Source organism: Notechis scutatus, chromosome 4, assembly GCF_049901735.1.
Source record: "Notechis scutatus isolate UNSWTSFEM ecotype Mainland chromosome 4, rNotScu1.2, whole genome shotgun sequence".
Lineage (NCBI taxonomy): Eukaryota > Metazoa > Chordata > Lepidosauria > Squamata > Elapidae > Notechis > Notechis scutatus.
This window is the reverse complement of record NC_142012.1, coordinates 79,310,012-79,331,699: the sequence shown is the minus strand read 5'-3', so window position 1 is coordinate 79,331,699 and position 21,688 is coordinate 79,310,012. Positions and strand designations below refer to the sequence as shown.

Genomic DNA, 21,688 nt, shown 5'->3' with positions numbered 1-21,688 from the left:
TGTTGGGCTGCAATAAATTGAATGTATTGATTGTTAACTTCCTTAAAAGAAGAAAGAGAGAGAGAGAAAAGATCCATTTTCCATTTATAATGTTTTGTACTTCTAAAGCGTTCCCCCTTTTTAGCATACAAGTTGGTAAACCTTTTAAGATTTCTGGGTGCTTTATATTCCTTGGGAGACTGATAATTTGATTGCTGATCATTTTTAGCATCGTTGTATGTGAGATTAACACATCATCTCATATATTTATACATTTAATTCTGATTTTTTTTTAAAAAAAAAACATCAAATAGTTTCTAAGCAATCAGAAATGCTTGCCTATTTCAAATTCTTATAGATTTTCATTTAGTCTTAGAATGTAAAGGACATTATTTTCAATTCCTTTCTTGATTTCTATCCCAATTCTTGTCATAATACCCTTTTTCAGTGAGATTGCCAATACAGTCTGGATTGCCTCCCTTCCCCTCCCCCATATACAGCCAATTAAAACTTTATCAGTGGATGCAGGGAGGAAGATTTTCAACACCTCTCCAGAAGAAAGTTGTTCAGCTTAAGTTCAGTATAACACCATTACACAACGAGTTGATAAATCAAAATGGACTCAATTAAACATTTCTGATTGGCAATAGCAGGAGTCCCTATTTTTTTTTTAACCTTACTTTTGAAAAGTTGTTCTCGAGTTGTTCACTTCCCACCGCCTATTTTAAAAAATATTTTGTGAAGGAAGGGAGGAATAGAGAATAATAATAAAAAAAAAACACTATGCAATTCTCTTAGCTGCGTTGAGCAGAAATTCTCCCCAGTCCAGTTCTAAGCCAACATCAGTGGAAATGTTTAAGGAATGGGATAGGGTCTCCTGTTTGAGGAGGGGGTTGGACTAGAGAACCTCCAAGGTCCCTTCCAATTCTGTTATCCTGTATTCAGCTGCAGAGGCAATGCAACTTCAGCAATAAATGCAGGGGTGGGCTGCTGGGGTTTCGGGAGAGCCTGTAGCTTAGGTTCTGCACAGTTTGGAGAACCCCCAAATCCCACTTCTGGCTGGATCCACCACCCTGCCCCACCCCTCCCAGGAGTCCCTATGTGGCCTGTTTTGGATGCAGGTGAGTGCAGGGCTCATATAGAGACTTGGGGAGGGTGAAAAATGGGCGTCCCGGAAGTTCGGGAAGGCTGGAAACAGGCCCGTTTCCAGGTTCCAGAGAGTCTCCGGAGCTTGGGGAGGCCGTTTTCACCCTCCCGGAGGCTCGAGGAAAGCCTCTGGAGCCCAGGGAAGGCAAAAACACACACACCCTGACAGTGGTGCAGGAGGCCAACTAGGCCACGCCCACCATAGCCAGCAACCGGGCAGAGCACCCATTGCTAAAAAAATTTCAAGCCCACCCATGAATAAATGCTATTGTTCTGCATTTCTTCCACATCTGCATTGGAAGTCCTTCAGAACGTTAAGCCCTGTGAAACTAAGTGGAACAAATAGACTTCTGTATCTGTCTGGCCTATTTATTTTTTTAAAAAAGCATAAAAAATTAAAAAATAGAGGCCTTTGAAAACGCAGTTTCTCTGCCGAGGATGTGTTTCACTCCCTCTCCCTCTTGTATGTTTGGATTTTTAAAAAGGTCAAAATGGATGCATCTTTCCAAGGTGAAAGCCCAACCATCTGATCCGGGGTGTCAACAGTTATGAACCATGCGCCACCATTAGGTTCAAGTTAAATTTCTTAAAAGAAGCATGAACTCGAATCGCCCAAGCTGGGGTTTGAAACGAATTGTCCCGTAGCAAACATTTCCTTCTTTAAACGTCTAAACCTTTCCAAAGATTAAAGGAAATTAAGGCTGGCATGTTTTATTCATCCGGCGCTTTTCGCGGAGAGAAAAACGTAGAGATAATTTCATTTGTATGAATTAAGAGAAGTGTCATTTTTAACCACTCTTCTCCCTCCCCTCCAGGGCCTTCTTTTATTGCAAGGCATGTCACGATGACATCACAGATCCCAAAAGGATTAAAAAATGTGGCTGCAAACGACGTAAGTAATTTTATCCACAACATACCTTTCCTTTTCTTTTTTCCTCCTAGGGTTTTAAAAAAAAATATCACTAACCCAGTTTCTAGGATTTGTACACGGATGGAAAGCGGGAACAAAATGCTGATTTGTACCACATTAGCAATAAATATAGTCCTCGGCTTATAGCCATCCATTTAGTGACCAAAGCTACTGAGAAAAGGGACCGATTTTTCACGCTTACAACCATTGCCATGTCCCCATGGGGCAAGCCAGATTCATTTTAATGCCTGCCTCACTTCACAGCTTGCAGTGATGGACGTAATAATTCTGGCGAGAGAAGTCATAAAATGGGGCACGGCTCACTTAAAAACGGCCTTGCTTGGGCTCAATGGTGGCCATAGGTCAAGGACTATCTGTACATGTAGGAAAGTATAGTGCTGTTATCCATCCTTGCCTCGTTTTCGAAATCTAATTTTTTTAGGAAATGTCATTTCAAAAAAGTCATTTTAATGTGTGTTGTCTTTGGAACACTTACACCATTCGATCCTTAGAACTTCATTGAGGTTTGGGGTTTCTTTTGTTCTTTTAACTGGGAGTAGCGATTTTCCAATATTGTTGGAATAAGCTACATCAAGTTTGTTTTTAAAGTCAGCCTTATCCCTACCTCTTTATCAACTATCACTGCTCAGTAGAGGTGGTATTCAGCCGGTTCGGACTGGTTTTCTCACGTACCGATAATGGAATGAAAACTGATGAGAAAGACAGATGCAGTCAAATAAATGGAAAGGGATTAAGAGAGGAAAAGTAGATCCTCTCGGTGCCCTTCTTTTCAATTCCCTCTATTGGAGATCTCATTTGTAGCCACAGGCTGGAAGTACGCCGATGTAGTTCTACTACATTTCCAAATTGGTTGTTTGGAACCAGAATTCCAGAGAAATGGGAATTCTGCTCCCACAAATTAGGTCTGTTCCACAAAGCTTTACTGCTAGAAGTGACTTTGACCAGGAAGGCTGCTATCATGATTTGGCAAAGTAACCCAGCCAAATATTAAATAAGTTCGTTATACATCCAAGGTGGCTTCAGCACAAACCAAAACAAAGCGAAAGTGTTAGCAATTCTGTTTTCGGGAGCCTCGTCTGCTTAATTAAACATTTTCCAATCTCATTGATTCCATTGACTGAGAACAGAACAATAATTGAGCTGTTATCTGTAATCTGTAATTTAAACTGTCGTATATGTTAAATGCTCAAGATTCCCAATCTGTAATTCTAGTTAGTTCTATGGATATTAAGTTAATCAAGACTCTAACTTTGGCACCACTAAACACCCATGTTATTAGTTTTAAAAGAAACTTGCTTAACCACCCAAACTATATAAATCTGGGCATACTCTAAGCATGGATAGCTAATCCTTTTGTTAGCAGTTTGCAAATTTTGAAGAGACTTGGATCTCTTGAGCAAATCCTGGCACCCTTTGAGGAGGTGCAAAAGAAGGTGAGCAGGTTTCATTGTCTCCAGCTCAAATGCTCATGGATCTCTCCTGTGCATTTTGGAGGAACATGTGGTGGGAGACTAGAGTGAGTTATTTTTTCATTGTGAGGCCAGGGTCCTGAAATCTCCCTTAACCGAAGATGGTAGGATCCAATCCACAGACCATACAAGCTACCATTAAGCTACTTGGGTCAAGATCATGGAAAAGAGAGCTAGCAGTACTTTGAGCGGGTCTAGGATAACTCTCCATGGCCAACTCTCCATGGCCAACTCTCCATGGCCAACTGGCCACTGAACAAGCCACTAATATCAAAGAAGTGGTGGAATATAATCAATAAAGAAAGGATGCCAAAGGAGAGACCAAGTGAAATCTGAATGACAAAAATTAAAATAAATTTTTAATTACATTAAACAATTAAATTGCAGTGTTGAATTGTTTGGTGGTGTGTTGTCCTGCAGTGAATTGGCCATGGCGAGTTGACTGTAGCAAGTTGTCTCATTCCGCTTTGAGGCTGTATGGCTAGATTCAGAAAATAACCCATCGGTTCCCTTTCATTGGGATTGATGGAGCTCATTTCAGAGACTTTCAGGAGTACCACGAAGTGGCACGCAGTCACGGAAACTGTTTGAAGTATGCTTGGTTTAAGCCAACCTATTTCTTGCATAAACCAAAGGCTTAATTTTAGAAAAGAATGACCCTTTGTGTTATACTCCTTCCCCCACCTTCCCCCGCACTCAGATTTGCGAACAAGCATCACCAGAAACCCTACAAGGCCAACTAGAAAATGAAGGCAGGAAAGCAATGTTTTGTAAACAGGTGAATGAAATGCGAAAGAATATTTTCTTTGCAGGAAAAAAAAATATCTATGTAATTATTTTGGCATTAATTACATGTAGCTCCTTGGACTAGTTGAAAGCCATGTTCTTTAATAATGCATCTGAGGTTTCACGTACCTTCAGATGTTTCTGAATATTAGCTTCAGTATTGTCAGGGTCTCAGAGTAAGTCTGACCTACATAGCTATTTGTCCAAACCTGTTAAGCCAAATATTAATAATTCAGCACAGAGCTCTGAAGCTTCACAAAACCAGGGATAATTAGAAAAACTGAGTTTTCCTTACCAATCGTATCTCCCTCTCTTCGGTCTCTTCTTTCCCTGCTCCACGTTGTTGGAAATGAATTTCTTGTGCAAAATCCATTCAAGGATTGTGCTATGTGCTGTGTCTGGATTTGGCCCTATTTTAATTTCTAATTTTCTTCATTCTAATTTAAATTGGAATTAACAGGGAAAAAAAGATTGAGCTATGGGTATACCTTGCAATTAACCAAATGTACTATAGTTAACATTTGGTCAGTTCGGTTATGGAATTAATCCACTGGAAATTGTTTGATTTCAGCATAACTCAGCTCAATAATGTCCTATTATTTTTTTTAGTAAAGCAACAAGTCCCATGTTAGAAGGGGTATTTCTGACAGGAAGGCAATCCTTCTAAGGGGATACCTGCCCCCCAAATAAGTATGCATGATCTAAAAATAAAAACAAAATCTATGAAAATCTTTAAAGAATGTTTTTAATGAAACCATCATTGTATTTATGCGCTGATCCACATGGATTGAGTACGTCAAGATCCATCATTGATCAGTCCAAGTTTATGTAACTGAATTGCAGCTCTAAAATTTTGGACACGGCCATCGGAGATGAAAGTTCAACTGGGAAAGCTGTACTTACTCATTCCTTTCCTCCTAGTATTAAATTATTTTGTTTCCAGATGGGATCCTTCCTCCTGAAAAGGATTGCCTCTACGAGATACAGTTCAATGTGTACACTGATATTTATGATGAAGATTGCTTGAGCAGATGATAATTGACAATGTTGTGATTTATTTTTTTCTCTTGCTGCCTTGGAACACACGGCCCATACTATATTTTAACTACACACTGATAGTGATCTATTGTGAGTAAAAACGGGTTCCTTGTAGCCCAGAGTGCAGTCCGATCTGTCTTTCTTTCCCAATGGGGAGTATTCATTTGTTCAATATTCTTCTTCTTTTTTTAATGTTGCATGAAGCAGTGGCGTCTCATCCACTACCCGCCCCCCATATGTTTTTATGCCCAATGTAAGCTAGGCCAACGTTGAACAAAAAATAATAATAATAATCCAGCAATATTTCTTCATTTTCTTTTGGTTTTGTTCCTCTCTCTTCACCTGTTTGTCCCCTTCTGATCAACTGTATTTTCAATAACTGAAAATCAAAATGTTACAGCATCTAAGGCAGGTGTCAGGATTCTAGCAATCGTTCTAATTAAATCATGATTCTCGAGCCAAGCTTCAAAAAACTTCAAAGGATTCATTAGAGGCGACATACTGGCACAGCCCTGTATGAAGCCAACTCTGGCCTACATAATTTATAGTCACCTGTGACCCTGTTTCCTCCTTCCCCCCTGGGTGTGTCATAAATCTGATTCTCCAATTGAGTCCCTTCACAGGATGGGTGTCATCAATCACGTTCTCCAATTCAATATATTTGTGGGCAAAAACTCTGGTATTTTAGTTACAATCTTTTAAAGATAAGAGTTGGAATGTACTTTCACTTTCAAACTGCTGCACTGCTCTTCCAGATTACCTCCCCCCCCCTCTTTTTTTATGGCAACTACTAAAATAGGCATAGGAATGTTTTATGAGTTGACATTCGGCTCCTCTCACTTCTTGAAGGTGATAATTGAGTGCAGATATAGAATTTAGGGCTGCGAACACCCCCCTAACCTTGGTTGGATTTTCTGCATGGAATCTTGTTATAAGGTGATCATCCTGGACATTCCTGCTCTTTACCCAAGATGCCTCTGATAATGGGTAGCCCTTCCACTTATTTACAGCCCCCTGTAACCCTGTTTCCCCCCTGGGTGTCTCATAAACCAGATTCTCCAATTGACCACGTTCACGGGCTGGGTGTCATCATTCACATTCTCCAATTAAATATATTCACAGGCCAAATCTCTGGCATTATAGTTACAATCTTGTATTTCTGCTTTCAAACTGCTGAGCTGCTTTCCTTCCTCTCCCCCCTCCCCTTTTTTTTAATGGCAACTACTAAAACAGGCATAGGAATGTTTTATGAGTTGACAGCAGAATTGATTCACAAGAAATCATCCTATCTGTTTGTTTGCTTATTTACCAGCTGCTTGAAGCCAACTTAGTGGTTGGATGAGGGACTAAAATGGTAGAAATGGAGGCAGAACTACAGTATAAACCCGTCATTTTCTCCGTCTGGGAAACCCCTGGGATTATTATTCTAAGCAATGCCAGGAAATTTGTTTTGAAGAACACAGAGAGTCCTCAACTTATGACCAACAACTTGAACCCCAAATTTCCCATTGCTGAGCGAAACAGATGTTGTTAAGTGAGGTTTTGCCCTATTTTACAACCTTTCTTGCCGCCGTTGTTAAATGAATCCCTGTAGCTGACAAGTTAATAACCTGGTTGTTAAGCGAATCTGGCTTCCCCATTGACTTTAAAGCCTCACAGACCGACTGGTTCTAGAGCATAAACAAAAGGAAGCAAATTATTTGGAGATTCTTGAGTCTTTGCCAGTCAATAATTACTGACATTGCTCTGTTTTTCTTTCTTTTTTGATTGCACACCATGTGCTGTTTTTTTTCCCACGTTTTGCACACTTGCTTCACTTTGCAATGAGTTAGAAAAATGTTGATAAGAATTTATTGTTGATGCAAGTGGGAAAAATATAGAAATATTAATACAATACTTTATTTTGGCCAAGTGTGATTAGACACACAAGGAATTTGTCTCCGGTGCAGATGCTCTCAAGTGTACATACAAAACAACATAATACAAGTCCTCTAATTACAGCAGTAAGATTCATTATATTTAGTGTAATCCGTTGTAAGACCACACCTAGAGTAACTGCATCCAGTTTTGGTCACCAGACTATAAAAAAAGATGTTGAGACTCTAGAAAGAGTGCAGAGAAGAGCAACCAGGATGATGAGGGGACTGGAGGCTAAAACATATGGAGAATGGTTACAGGAACTGGGCTTGGCTAGTCTAGTGAAGAGAAGGACCAGGGGAGACAGGATAGCGGTCTTCCTATATTTGAGGGGCTGCCACAGAGAGGAGGAAGGGGTCAAGCTATTCTCCAAAGCCCCCGAAGGCCAGACAAGGAACAATGGATGCAAACTGAACAAGGAGAGATTCAACCTGGAAATAAGGAGAAACTTTCTGACAGTGAGAACAATCAACCAATGGGAGAAGCTTGCCCTTGGAAGTTGTGGAAGTGTCATTATTGGAGACTTTCAAGAAGAGATTGGACTGCCATTTGTCAGAAATGGTGTAGGGTCTCCTGCTTGGGCAGGGGGCTGGACTAGATGACTTATAAGGTCCCTTCCAATTCTGATTATCTGTTATCTGTTGTAGTAGACGAAGAATCTACTTGCGGCTGAGAAATTCATGTAAAGTACAAAACGATCAGGGAGTTTAATTTAAACCAAGCAAACAAGAAGCAACATGAAAAATATCGAGGAAGGAAGCAACCTAGAACTAAGGAGAAATTTCCAGACAGTTAGAACCATTAATGAAGGGAAATACCAAATCGATCACTGAAATTAGATGAACGTATCTGTGGTTTCTGATCCATCCTGATGTAAACACGCCATCAAATTTTTACCCCAAACAAAAGGAGGATACAGCACACATGTCCAAGTAGCAGTGAATCTATTTTACATAGACCCTTCTTCCCGTCTGTAAATGCACATGGGTTAGTGCCCCGATGTATAATTTAATACATGGGTACAAACCAGGTGTCAGGATTCCAGCAGTTACCCCCATTTACATCATGAGTCTCGAGCCAAACTTCCAAAACTTAAAAAGGATTTATTGGGAGTTATCATGCCAGTGTTCTGACCAAGGCTTCCTGAGACCGTAATTAAGCACACGCTTAGTTAAAACAACTCCTGTTTTATTTCAACTCTGGGAATTATTTTCATTCCCAGCCTGTAATGAGTCCCAAACAGTCTTTCAAGATAAGCACCCACCTTTCTTTCCTTTGAATTGCTGCCAACAACTAGAGTGCCAAATGAATTATAAAAAAACAACCAAAGTACAAAGTCCACACAGAGCTTCAAGGATTAATCTGAACCGAATGAACAACTTTGCTTCCTACAAAGTTTTCATCACCTTTGCCTGTCCTTTATCCCTTATGAGAAGGGCAATCCCCTCCCAGCCCTACTCCTGTTGCTCCTTTTGTTTCAGCTGCTCTTGCCTTCTAGCAGCTCTGCGCACACTCCCCCTGTTCCTCTGCCTTGCTGCTTCCAGATTCTGGAGGCTCTGGAGTCAGCACACAGCTCCCAGATGGTCCTGGCCCCATCCCTGCATTGGACGCAGGACTCTCATCTGAATCCTCTCCAGACTCCCTGACTGGTCCCCATTCTTCCCCACTGTCCGATTCTGCTGCCATCTGCACAGGCTGCCGGTGAATCACAACAACTGGCACTGCCTGGGTGTAGCTGACTCAGACACATCAATCATTGTCACCTTTGACCCTGGTTTTCCCCCACCCCCTGGGTGCATCATAATTCATATTCTCCACTGAGACACATCCATAGCCCAAAGTCATCAACCATGCTCTCCAGTTAGAATTTTGCACGGCAGAAACTTCAGTCACCTAGTTACTATCTTTGGAAACATTTATGGAATAGACTTTCGGTTTGCAAGCTGCTGCACTGCTCCCCCTCCCTTTCTGTTGGCAACTCTAAAAAGACCAGAGAAATATTTTACGAGTTGATACCACGGGTGGGATTTTACCAGTTTGGACTGGTTCAGGTGAACCCCTTGCTACAACGATCAGCTGGCAGCGATCCAGTTCACTGCGATGAGCATGTGGGCCCGCCCACCCGCCCTTGTTCTTTCCTGTGCTTTATTTCCTTGTTTTAGACCACAGCTGATTCATATGGCAGAGCTGTTTTATTCACAGGGACTGCAGTAGAAGGTAAGTATTAGAAGTTTTTCAAAAGCGGAGTGTGCGCGCGCAATCCCCGAACTGGTTGTCATACCAGTGGAATCCCACCCCTGGTACAAAGTTTATAGCCCATTCAGCCTTGGGCTGCCAAGCCGACTGATGTCATGAGATTCAACAAAGAACTTTACGTGTGGTCAGGATAGCTGCGGTTTCATCCAGGAGTTCCCCAATTCTTTAGACAGCACTGAAATTCATTCTGTGTGGCCTGGTCTCTTCAGGAGGGACTGGTTGTTGAAAATGTCCTACTTGAGCCCTCCAGCCAACTCCTCTTCCAGGAAGTGATTCCACGTTTGCGTCCTTGGTTTAGAATAGCTGGTAGAGATACATGCTTATTTGAGGGTGGAGGTGCGTTCTCCAAGCTTGTGGGTTGGTTTCTGAACATTTTGTTATCAGGCTGGGTAACATTTTCAGCAGAATTTAGGGGATGTCCATGTTCTTCTGCTTGTAAGGGCTTGGGCATTGTGTGGTCAGTAGGCTTGGTGATGGAGAGATCATGTGAGGTGAGAGTTACATCAGGTGAGGGTCTTGTGATGGGTCAGGTGGGGGAGGTCACATGAGCCCTACCTGACCCATCACAAGACCCTCATTTGACATGACCCATACCTGACCTATAGTTGTTCCTGTAATGCTGCCGTTCCCTTATGTGGCTGAAATGGACGTCAAACTAAAATAGCATTTTATCCATTTCACGTCCACCACCACCATCTTCTCCTCCTCCTTCTCTTTCTCCTCCTCCTCCTCCTCCTCTTCTTCTTTTTCTCTCCTCCTCCTCCTCTTTTCTCTTTCTCCTCCTCCTCCTCTTCCTCCATTTGACAGATGTTGCCTGTCTTTAGCCAGCTGCTATTTGATGATAAACCACTAGAGGACCTCAGCACTCCATTTTTGCTCCCATTGATGGCTAAAGCAGGATTTAGACTTTAAGAGAAAGTGCTAACAAAATAAAACAAAAACCAGTAATCAGAATCAAAGGAGGTTGCTTTGTTTCTGCTTGCTTTTATTCATCAGATATACAGAGCAGTGTGGTTTGGTGCCCAGAATGTTTCAGAATAGATGGCATTTATTGAACATTAAGGTGCCAAGATGCAAACATTAATGAAAACATACAGAGTGGATTCCTTTCTTGCTGCTGATTGCCATATTTAATTAACGTTTATGACAGTTTAATGGGAAACATTAAGTGTGTCTGGCTGCACAATCTTTAATGTCCCATCATGTCTTTGATCTGCTCGCTGCCCTTCCTTCTTGGCTTTTTATCTTGACCTACGTGTGGACCATGTTGTAAAATATTTGTTTTCCCTTCAGTGTGTGTGAATGCAAAACCGCCCGGTATTCAGAATGAAGAACGATATGCGTCTTTCTGTACAAACTGATATTTTCTGATCTGCAGCTGCCTCTCTGCTGACAGACAAAACTGCAGCCAGTTCTTTCAAGGGCTTGATTGTCAAAAGTTCAAGTTGTTTCCCCCATGGACACAAAGAGAATGCGAACATGATGTGTGGCCTCCAGAAATCGCCGATATTAATAATTAAAAACAGTCCCTGAAACACCTTAGTTTTAAACTGGGCCTTGCATCAATTCCCGACGTGGAACAGTAGAACACAAGTTGTTGTTGAAGAAAATGGTTCTTCTGCGTTTTGCTCCCTTGTCTCTTCTCCCTGGTCTTCTTTGATTATTGCCTTTTGATAAGACGTAATTTAGATACAAATGAAAACAGGGATGGGTTTGCCAAGTCAACAGCACAATAGTATATAGCTTGGGTTTTGCTACAGTGCTTGATTCATAGGAAGGTCTGAAAATCAAGTTTATATTGTGGTTAGAAGAACTTTAATTTTTCTTTAGCCAGTCAGGGCTTCTTAGACCAATTTTATTGGTTGTTTCCTAACAAAAAGCCAGTAAGTAAGTAAGAAGCTTCTGTAAAAGAACTGAAGAACCTTCTTGGATGAGAAGCAAAATGTCTTCAAAAAACCCCCCAGAAAGTCCAGTTGCCTCTTGGAGAAAAAAAAGGCACCTTTTGGGACAAAGGAAAGAAAGTTTGCTTCCTTTTTGAAAGCCCAGAAATTTTAAATAGAAAAAAAATGTGAAAGGTTTGTTTAAACGTTGTAAGAGACTTAAAAAGAGGAAGCCAACCAAAATAGCAAACTGATTGCTGAATCGTTTTATAGTAGTATATAACCTCTCCAAAAAAAAAAAAAAAAAAACCTGCGGCAGAATTCTGTTTTTTTTTTTCTTCCAAAAGCCCAACTGAGGAGAAAGATCAATGGCGAGGCTAATCTTGTGTGTTGACAAATGTTAACAGCTGCAAGAGAACTCATAGAGAATGCTAAGAGCCCCAGAAAATTACAAGCAAATTTTGAGAAAAAGAGAGGATATCTCCTTTGATTCCTGTTTTCCCACAACCAGGATATTCTCCCTTGGCTTGACAAATATACTGTAAGCAACAAGTCATCAAGGCCTTAGAGCAGACCCTGACCCACTGAGGAAGATTTATCTTCTCCTGTCTCGCTTCAAAAGGAAAAAGCAGGAAACACCAGGAAATGTTTCAAATTAAAACATGGAGTTGTGATTGTTTCTGTCTAAAGGTTAGAAGACAATTTTATTTAACCTTTTACCTTTTTTTTTTTTTTTTGAGTCTCATTTGCTCTTCCAGATCATGTCCCAAAGGTGAACCAACAAATCCCTGGTTGCGGAAAATTTTGAAGCACACTCCTGCCTCTAAGTTTAAACACCAGCATGCCTTGTTCCATCTCTGTAGTTTCTGTCTGTGGTTTCATTGCTGTCTTGTGTCATCCATTGTGGTTTTGTTGTTTCCAGTGGGTGGGAAGTGTTGTTTCTAGTGGGTTTCAAATGGCCTTGGATATGTGTGTATGTATGGGGGAGTCTGTACCCTTTTGGTTCTTGTGGCTGTTTTAATCTTTCAATGTATATATATGTATATTTCCCTTGTAACAAAACACAATCCTATTTTTAATTGCCGCTTTCTGCCACTCTACCTGGGAACTTTTCGGAGAGAAAAGGAGCGTCGTGCTGCAATCTTGTGCAATTTTGATTTTAATTAATATGCACAGTGTAATAGCTGTTCGATGCCTTACTATTAGCTGTAGGGGGCAAATTATGTTCCTAGGCTTTTGCAGTTGATTGTAGTTTAGAGAGCGTTTTAGGCAAATTCAGTGTAATTCATGCTGGGTGTAGCACAAAAATTGTTTATCCATGTAACTTCTCTCTGCAGAGGTGTAGATGAGTTCATCTGTCATCGGAACGAAGTAATATAATTTGACTATTGTTATATGCAATATCATAGTTGGTGGCTGTGACAGACATTGTCCTGACTGCATAATTCTTTTCGATGCAAATGTACTCGTGTGTGTTCCATCTCTATTATTTTGCCAATCAATAAGCAACAGTCGCAAAAGCCGTGTGTTTAGTTCTGGTTGCCTATGCCAACCAGCCACTACAGTTCAGCAAAGCCTCATTATGATAGGAATTGCAGGGTCTGAAGTGACCCAGAAGTGTCAAACTCCACGGTTGGAGGGAACGAAGGTTCGGGCACTCCAAATTGATTCATCCCCCCCCCCCCCAAAAAAAAGCAATCGATTTGACAGATCACATTGATGGATTGAGTTGAACACCACCGAATCCATTTGGATGCATCCTATACATGCCAACTTGCATGTAAATACTACTAATCCAGTAAATAGATCTGCTTTTCATATTAATTCAAACATTCGACACAAATTTAACAGAATGGAATAGCAAGAGTTGGAAGGGACCTTGGAGGTCTTCTAGTCCAACTCCCTGCCTAGGCAGGAAACCCTACATCACTTCAGACAAATGGTTATCCAACATCTTTTTTTTTTTTTTTTTAACTTCCAGTGTTGGAGCATTCACAACTTCTGGAGACAAGTTGTTCCACTGGTTAATTGTTCTCACTGTCAAGAAATTTCTCCTTAGTTCTAAGTTGCTTCTCTCTGGTTAGTTTCCATCCATTGCTTCTTGTCCTACTTCAGGTGCTTTGGAGAATAGATTGATTTTCTCTTCTTTGTAGCAGCCCCTGAGATATCGGAAGGTTGCCATCATGTCATCCCTAGTTTCTTCTTTTGACTAAACAAAACATACCCAATTCTGGCAACTGTTCTTTATATGTTTTAGCCTCCAGTCCCCCTAATTTGTTGGGGTCACACACTTCTGCTATATGCAGGCTCGGTTAGCTTCTGTTGTGTGAAGTTGATCCACCTTATTCAATATTAATTCTCAAGATAGCTGGCTTAGAGATGATAGGCTCCCCACACTCTGTTTTTTTCACTTCCTGGGCCCCAGGGAAGCCTTCTGGGATCAAAAATGCCCCCCCAGGCTCGCCTAAGGCCCAGAAGGCCCCCAAAATGGGGGGAGGGGTCTGCAAAAAAGCCACACCCACCCAGTCCCATGGCCATGCCCACCTAGCCACGCCCACCTAGCCACGGCCACAGAACTGGTAATAAAAAAAATTAATCCCACCACTGCTCTGTTGGTCCCTCAGAGAGAAAGCATAACATGGGACTGTTGGTTATTTTCATTTTGATTTGTAGTTTTGGAGGAAACTGAAGAGACAGTTTAAGCAAAAGCGGGGGCGGCGGAGTTTGAGATGTAATTTCCCACACACCTCTGAACATCTGCTTTTGAAAAGCATGTTAGCCGCACACTGCAGTCAAACATAAAAGCCGGAATAATAGCTTGGCAGGGATTTTGGTCTACTTTCTTCTTGCCACATACACCTTCCGTCCATCATCAAGTCGTCAGGCGAAACCAGATTTAATTCTGCGCCGTGTGAAATCACTCAGCTTTGATAGTTAATAAGAAACAACACAGACTTCAATGCCAGCCTCGATCTTTGTAAACCGACGTTAGCCAGCTCATAATAACAACACTGCTTGTGTCCCAGGTTGTAATCTCCGCATCTCCAGATTTGCACCCACCCACAACCCCTCGTATGAAATCTGGCTGGCTGGGATTCAGTTGAAACGGGTGTTTCCCTTCCAGTGAGAAGACCCATCTTGACAAGGGCTGCTTAGAGAGCAAGGGGGTGGCATTGGGGCCCCCCTTTTTTCCCCTTTATTAAAGGTGAGCATATGTGAAAATGCAGAGAGCCGGGCAATTAGAAGTGGCAGCAGCAAGGTATCAAAGAGAGGTCAGATCAGTGGATAAGATTACCTTTCTTACATTCTTGACTTGTTCTGACAATCACTCTGAATTAGTGTCAGCAGAACCTTCATCGGTTATGCCCTTCGCCTTTCAGCTTAGGTCTCGGCTGATTCCCAAGACACTCATTAAAGACTATTATATTATTACAGGGCTGGCACTGGTCACTGACACTCCTCTTGGACGATCAACTCCGTCTGCTTTTAAGACAGCTTAATGTGTTTTTTTTTCTTGTTCTTTTTGTTCTCCCTGGCTTTTTTGCTCTTTCGCTTTTACGTTAAAGAGAATTGCGGAACCATCTCGTGAATAATGCTATTTGGAAACCGGAGCAAGCAAGAACGTAACCCTGCTCTGGAAAAACGGGATTGCTTCCATGCTAATTTGGTTCTAATCCTGCAAGAATGTTCACACGCATGCCATGCCAATGAAGAAGACTACCGGTGTTTTCCATTATTGGCCAAGGGCTGTGCAGAAAGATCTTGCTGCTGGATATGAGGGGCGGGAAAGCAAACTTTTACACCTAGGCAGGAAAAACCAAAAGTACAAATACAGATTGGACGAAATTTGACTCAAAAACAGTAACTGTGAGAGGGACCTTGGAGTCCTAGTGGACGATGACTTAAACATGAGCCAGCAGTGTGTGGCAGCGGCCAAAAAAGCTAATGCAATCCTAAGTTACATTAACAGAGGGATACAATCAAGATAAAGGGAGGTACTTATACCACTCTATAAAGCCTTAGTAAGACCACACCTGAAACACTGCATCCAGTTTCGGTCACCACATTTCAAAAAAACGATGTTGAGACTTTGGAAAAAGTGCAGAGAAGAGCAACTAAGTAACTATGTATAGAAAGTCCAGAAATATTTCACAAGAAGAGTTCTACACTCCTCTACTCGTTGCAGAATACCTTATGCCACCAGACTTGAAATTCTAGACCTAGAAAACCTTGAATTACGCCGCCTTTGGTCCGATCTAAGTATAGTACATAAAATCATACATTGCAATGTCCTACCTGTCAATGAATACTTCAGCTCCAACCATAACAATACAAGAGCAAACAATAGATACAAACTCAAGGTTAATCTCACCAAACTTGATTGCAGGTAATACGACTTCAGGAACAGAGTGGTCAATGTCTGGAATACTCTACCTGACTCTGTGGTTTCTTCCCCAAACCCCAAAAACTTTAACCTTAGACTGTCTACTATTGACCTCACCCCTTTCCTAAGAGGTCTGTAGGGGGCGTGCATAAGCGCACCAGTGTGCCTACCGTCCCTGTCCTATTGTTTCTTTTATTTTTCTTATTTTTTACTTATACCTATTATCTGGAAGCGATTGACAAATCAAATTAAAAAATAAAAAATAAAACAACTAAGGTGATCAAAGGCCGGGAGACTCAAACATATGAAGAACGGATGCAGGATTTGGGTTTGGCTAGTCTAAAGAAAAGAAGGACCAGGAGGGTCATGATAGCAGTATTCCAGTATTTGAGGGGCTGCCACAAAGAAGAAGGGGTCAAATTATTCTCCAAAGCACCAGAATGCCAGACAAGAAACAATGGATTGAAACTGATCAACGAGAGAAGCAACCTGGAATTCAGGAATCCTAACAATGGGAGCAATTAACCAGTGGAACAATTTGCCTCCAGAAGTTGTGGATGCTCCATCAGTGGAGTTTTTTTAAGACCCCCAAGGTGCCTTCCAGCTCTATTCTATTCCAAAGTAGGATGGGTTGCAAGTTTGTATGAATTTACCGCAGTGAAAGTCCTTTCCTATTGTGCTGCTGAAAACCTGTGGCTTGTACATTCTATAGGACAGAAAACCCCAATGATATGATCATGTCACACTGGCTGATATGCAACTCCGTTCCAACGTGGTTGTCCTTTTTTTCCCCTCTCCCTCAGTACCAAGAAGTTCAAGTTATTTTAGGAAGTTTTAGGTAGACATGAAGGAGGAGGACTCAGAATAATAATAGAATAACAGACTTGGAAGGGATCTTGGAGGTCTTCTAGTCCAACCCCCTGCTCAGGCAGGAAACCCTGTATCATTTCAGAAAACTGGCTGTCCAACCTCTTTTTAAAAGCCTCCAGTGATGGAGCACCCACAACTTTTGAAGGAAAGAGGTTCCACTGTTTAGTTCTCACTGTCAGGAAGTTTCTCCTTATGTCTAGGTTTGTTCTATTCTTGATTAGTTTCCACCCATCCTTTCCTGTCCTGCCCTCAGGGCCTTTGGATAATAGATTGATCCCCCCCTTCCTTGTGCCAGCCCCTCAAATATTGGAAGACTGCTATCTTCTCCTCTAATCCTTAGTTCGAGTCCAGGTTTTTTTTGACTTCACATTATCTCTATTTTAATTTTGCATTACTTTTTTATCTTATGTAAAGCTGGACAATGACTAAAAATGAAATTATTGGAATTTATGCTACTTATGTTCCAAAGATACCATCACTATAACAAAGGCCAAATTCTATCTCCTGCAAACTTTTGCTCATTAATGTCATCAGGCATGGAACGAGATCTCTTGAAAGAAGCAAGACTTCCAACTTCTCTCTTTGAGAGGCTGGAATGAAGGAAAGAGTTCATAGCTTTGTCAGCACATGTGTAAGAAAGAGTCTTCATAGTTGACAAGAGTTGTGGGGAAACGTTACAGGGAGTTGAGATGTTGTTTTATCCGTGGGCACACAAGAGCTGGTAATCCGACAGTTCTGTTTTCCTAATGCAGATTTTATGAAACAGTCCAACCAGATACTGTTGGAGAACATTAGTGTTGCCTTAGCCTGTCATTTTCTTAATGAGGCTAATTTGAAAAGACAATCAAATCAAGGGCAGAGTGACATAATAAAAAATTGCATTAATTCAGTCCCACAGAGATGGGAAACCGTGTGATACAGGCATCACAAATTATCACCCTTGTATCACACAGAGCTTTTACAATCTCATTCTTGCAACGTTATACTACAAAGATAACAACTCTGGAGGGAAAGCTGTAGCCATTTTTATGTGGCAAGACAGAGAGTTTTTGGGTTTTGCAAGAACAGGGGCAGGAAATATGCATATCCAAGTTTGCCTTCTTCCAAAATATAAAGATTATTTCTTTTCCAATAATGGAAAGAATTCTCCCATTTGTCTCAGGCCTTACTGTTTGCTTGAAAATTAAAAAAAAAAGTTTTAGCAAAGTATATGGATCAAATCATACTTTCAGGGTTTTGTACGTCTTTTCCAAGATTTTGAAAAGCTCCATAACTGGGGATGTGTAAATACGTGCCTTGTGTTTTTGATCAGCTTTTCAATTTTCCGGCCTTAAATCAGATAGTCAGATGTCTGTATCAATCTGCATTTTAACAAAACACAGCGGCAACAGAAATTTGTACGCCATTTGTATACATTTCTGCTAACCTGAACATCTTTTCCCTATTTGGAAATCATGTCATTCCCCCACCCCCCAGTATAAAAAACCTTGTGCCAATGAGTTGCAAATTGAACTAGAGTAAAATGAAAAATGCAGGAAATTTGTGTAGATTTGCATTCCGGATTTCATATAAATTCCCGTGTGTAATTTAGATGCCTTTGCATTAAAATGTCAAGCGAACCAGCCTCTACAACTCCACAGTTTTCTGGTGCTTGGACTGTCCCATATCCTGAGACACGTAATTGATTATATTTGGATTGGCTTATACTTACAGTCTCCCCCCCCCATGGTTGTTAAGTGAAACATGTAATTATTAAGCTAATCTGGTTTCCACCATTGATTTTCCTTGTTGGAAACCGGTTGGGAAGATTCCAAATGTCAACCAGATGACTCCAGGTTGCTACAACTTTTATACTGTATAACCAACTACATGCTGGTTACCAAGTCCCTGAATTTTGATCCCATGATCTTGGGAAAGCTGTGACCAGCATAAGTGTAAAGACGGGTCATAAGTCAATTTTTTTTTAACCTCAAACGCTTGTTAAACCAATGACTGTAAATTGAGGCCAACCTCGGTTGCAAATTGCTCGAATAGATTCCAGTCCCAACGATACTTTTTCAGGAGAGAACTGGATTTTCTGGTTTTTCTTTTGAAGACATTTCGCTTCTCATGCAAGAAGTTTCTTCAGCTCTGACTGGATGGTGGGGAATGGAAGGATTTATACTCCTTGCAGACAGCTGGTCATTTGCATCCTTTTCAGAGAGTCCTTGAGGCCACGTGGAGGTTTATCTGTGTCCTCATGGTTGCTCTTGAAAAAGCATCTTTGGGACAACCATGTCCTGGATGACTAAAAATCTCCAAAGACAATAGCTTCCAGTGTTGGTAACAGAATAACAGAGTTGGAAGAGACCTTGAAGGTAATCTAGTCCAACCCCTTGCTCAAGCAGGTGACCCTACATCATTCTGGAGAAATGACTGTCCAATCTCTTCTTAAAAGCCAGAATAAAAGAATGACAGAATAACCTCCAGTGATGGAGGCAGGTTGCTCCGCTGATTAATTGTTCTGACTATCACGAAATTTCTCCTTAGTTCTAGGTTGAACCTCTCTTTGATAAATTTCCATCCATTACTTCTTGTCCTGCTTTCAGGTGCTTTAGAGAATAGGTTGACTCCATCTTCTTTGTGGCAGCCCCTGAGATATTGGAAGACTCATGTTCCCCCCTTAATCCTTCTTTTCATTAAACTAGTTATATCCAAATCCTACAGCCGTTCTTCATATGTTTTAGCCTCCAGTCCCATAATCATCTTGGTTGTTCTTCTCTGCATTCTTTCTAGAGTCTTAACATCTTTTTTATACCATGGCGACCAAAACCGGGATGCAATATCCCAAGTGTGGCCTTACCAAGATATGAGAAAGTGGTATTAAAGTAATATTAAAATTGGTTTGTGGTACCCAAAGAAAGCACTGACATTAGACGTTCCTAAGTTGAGCAGGAAATTTCCTAAAGATTTTGTCAGGAGGCCGGAGCACGGAAAAGGCACAGAGCAGCCTTCCTGAACCAACTCCCCGAGGCTTCTACTATAGGTAGTGTTTCTTTCCAGGGTCACGGGAAAGCGAATAGTGAATGGATTGCTTTGATAGGCATTGGCTGGAGGAGAAGAACCTTGTCCTCAGCCCACAGAGCAGGCTTCTCCGAGTCCCTTATGCAAGGTGACATGAAAATTATGCTTGCATTTTTATTTCCCAGTTGTCGCGAAACTCACCCTGACAGTTCCTGACCACCAGGCAGCAGATTTTCCTTGTTACCTCCTCAGCGTAGGAGAGATACTAGTCCGTGAGTTCTCCATCTCTCTATCTTTGGAGGGATTTCAGTTGACAGATGCCAGGGCCAGCTCACTTTCCTCTTGAATGTTTCTGTCATACCCTGCCTTGAGCCCCAGTTCTGACCTTTACCGAGAATACCGATGAAGAAGCAAAATCTGGGTTTGCAACAAGCTTAGAGCAAAAGTCATATGCCGGCTCTTTCTATTCTTTTCCACCTGCATTAGGAACCCTGGATCAGACCTTCGCATAGAGGGCTGGACAGCTTTTAGCTTTAACCGGTCCAGAGAGACATCACTTATTAATAAAGACTTATTAAATTTTTATCCATTTTTACAACACAATAGAAGGGCTCCCTGTGAATCTCTATTGCGTTCATTATCATTGAAAATGTTAATTGAGTCCAAGTTAGATTTAATTTAGTTGTAAATGTGCCCTTGGGAAGAAGCTTTTAGAAACAGCACAAGATTGAAAGATCACATCAAAATGTTCTGGGAAAATCCTCGCCCCAAACACTGTTTTCTTCTCCCAATCCAAGACCGAATATTATTCCCAGAGAGGGATGACTTCCACGTAAGAACAGACTGGTAATCAGGGTTGGGATTCTGCTGGTTTGGGATGGTTCAGATGAACCGGTAGCTCCGAAGATGAGCTATGAGTGAACCAGTTTGCGCTGACAATCAGCTGTTGGGCTCACTCTCCTGCCCCATGTGTAGTCTTACTTTATTTCCAGGTTTTCCAGCTCAGCTGCTTCACGTGGCATGGCAGTTTGCCGCACATCAGCTGTTTTACATACTGGGCTTGCAGCAGAAGGTGAGTTGGAAACGCTGCACGAGCGCGTGTAAAGCGCACGCTCAACGAACCAGTTGTTACACCGGTTGAATCCCACCCCTGCTTGTAACTTTGAAATTATGCAGGATCAGTTTCCACAGTGATGGCGGGTAGTTTACGCAGCCTTGTAATGAACACATCTTTAATAAGTTGCAATATCCGAAGCTGCAATATCCATATCACGATTTCCTCAAACCGCATTGCCTATTGTATTTTTTGATACAACCGTTGCCACCTTTAGAGTGAAGGAACCTATTAGAACATAGAATCACAGGGCTGGCAAGGGTCATCAAAAGTCTTCTACTCCAACCCCCTGCTCAAAGCAGGGTAATTCTTACCATCCCAGTCAAAGAGTTATCCAGTCTTTGTTTGAAAACCTCCACTGATGGAGCACTCACAACTCTGGAAGGCGAGCTATTCCATTCATTCATTGTTCTCACGGTCAGAAAAGTTCTTCTTACTTCTAGCTGGGATCTCTCTTTAACAAGCTTCCACCCATTTTTTCTTGTCCTATCTTCAGGTGCTTTGGAGAATAAGCCCCAAACAAGGGTGGGCTGCAAAACTTTTAGCAAAGGGTTCTCTGCCCGGTTGCTGGGTGGGCATGGCCATGGTAGGCGTGGCCTAGTTGGCCTCCTGCACCACGGCAGGCGAGGGGTGTTTTGCCCTCCCCGGGCTCCGGAGGCTTTCTTTGAGCCTCCGGGAGGGTGAAGAAAGCCTCCCCGGATTCCGGAGGCTCTCTGGAAGCTGGAAATGGGGCTGTTTCTGGCCTTCTCAAACTTCTGGGAGGCCCATTTTTCGCCCTCCCCAAGCCTCTGTACGTGCCCTGCACTTACCTGCATCGAAAACAGGCCGTGTGGGAACTCCTGGGAGGTGAGGTGAGGGACGAGAGGGGCCAGCCAATAGTTGGGTTTGGGGGTTCTCTGAACTGCACAGAAACTT

General features: G+C 41.8%; 1 protein-coding gene across 13 annotated transcripts in view; it reads left to right on the top strand.

Annotated features, from left to right (window-relative positions):
• Positions 1–21,688, top strand: part of KCNMA1 (potassium calcium-activated channel subfamily M alpha 1) — a 524,126-nt gene that overhangs the window by 391,177 nt on the left and 111,261 nt on the right. For all 13 annotated transcript variants that reach the window (XM_087963879.1, XM_087963877.1, XM_026678373.2 and 10 more), the window contains one exon: positions 1,941–2,017. In XM_087963879.1, coding sequence (XP_087820005.1) covers positions 1,941–2,017 — 77 coding nt within the window. The remainder of the gene's footprint in view (positions 1–1,940; positions 2,018–21,688) is intronic.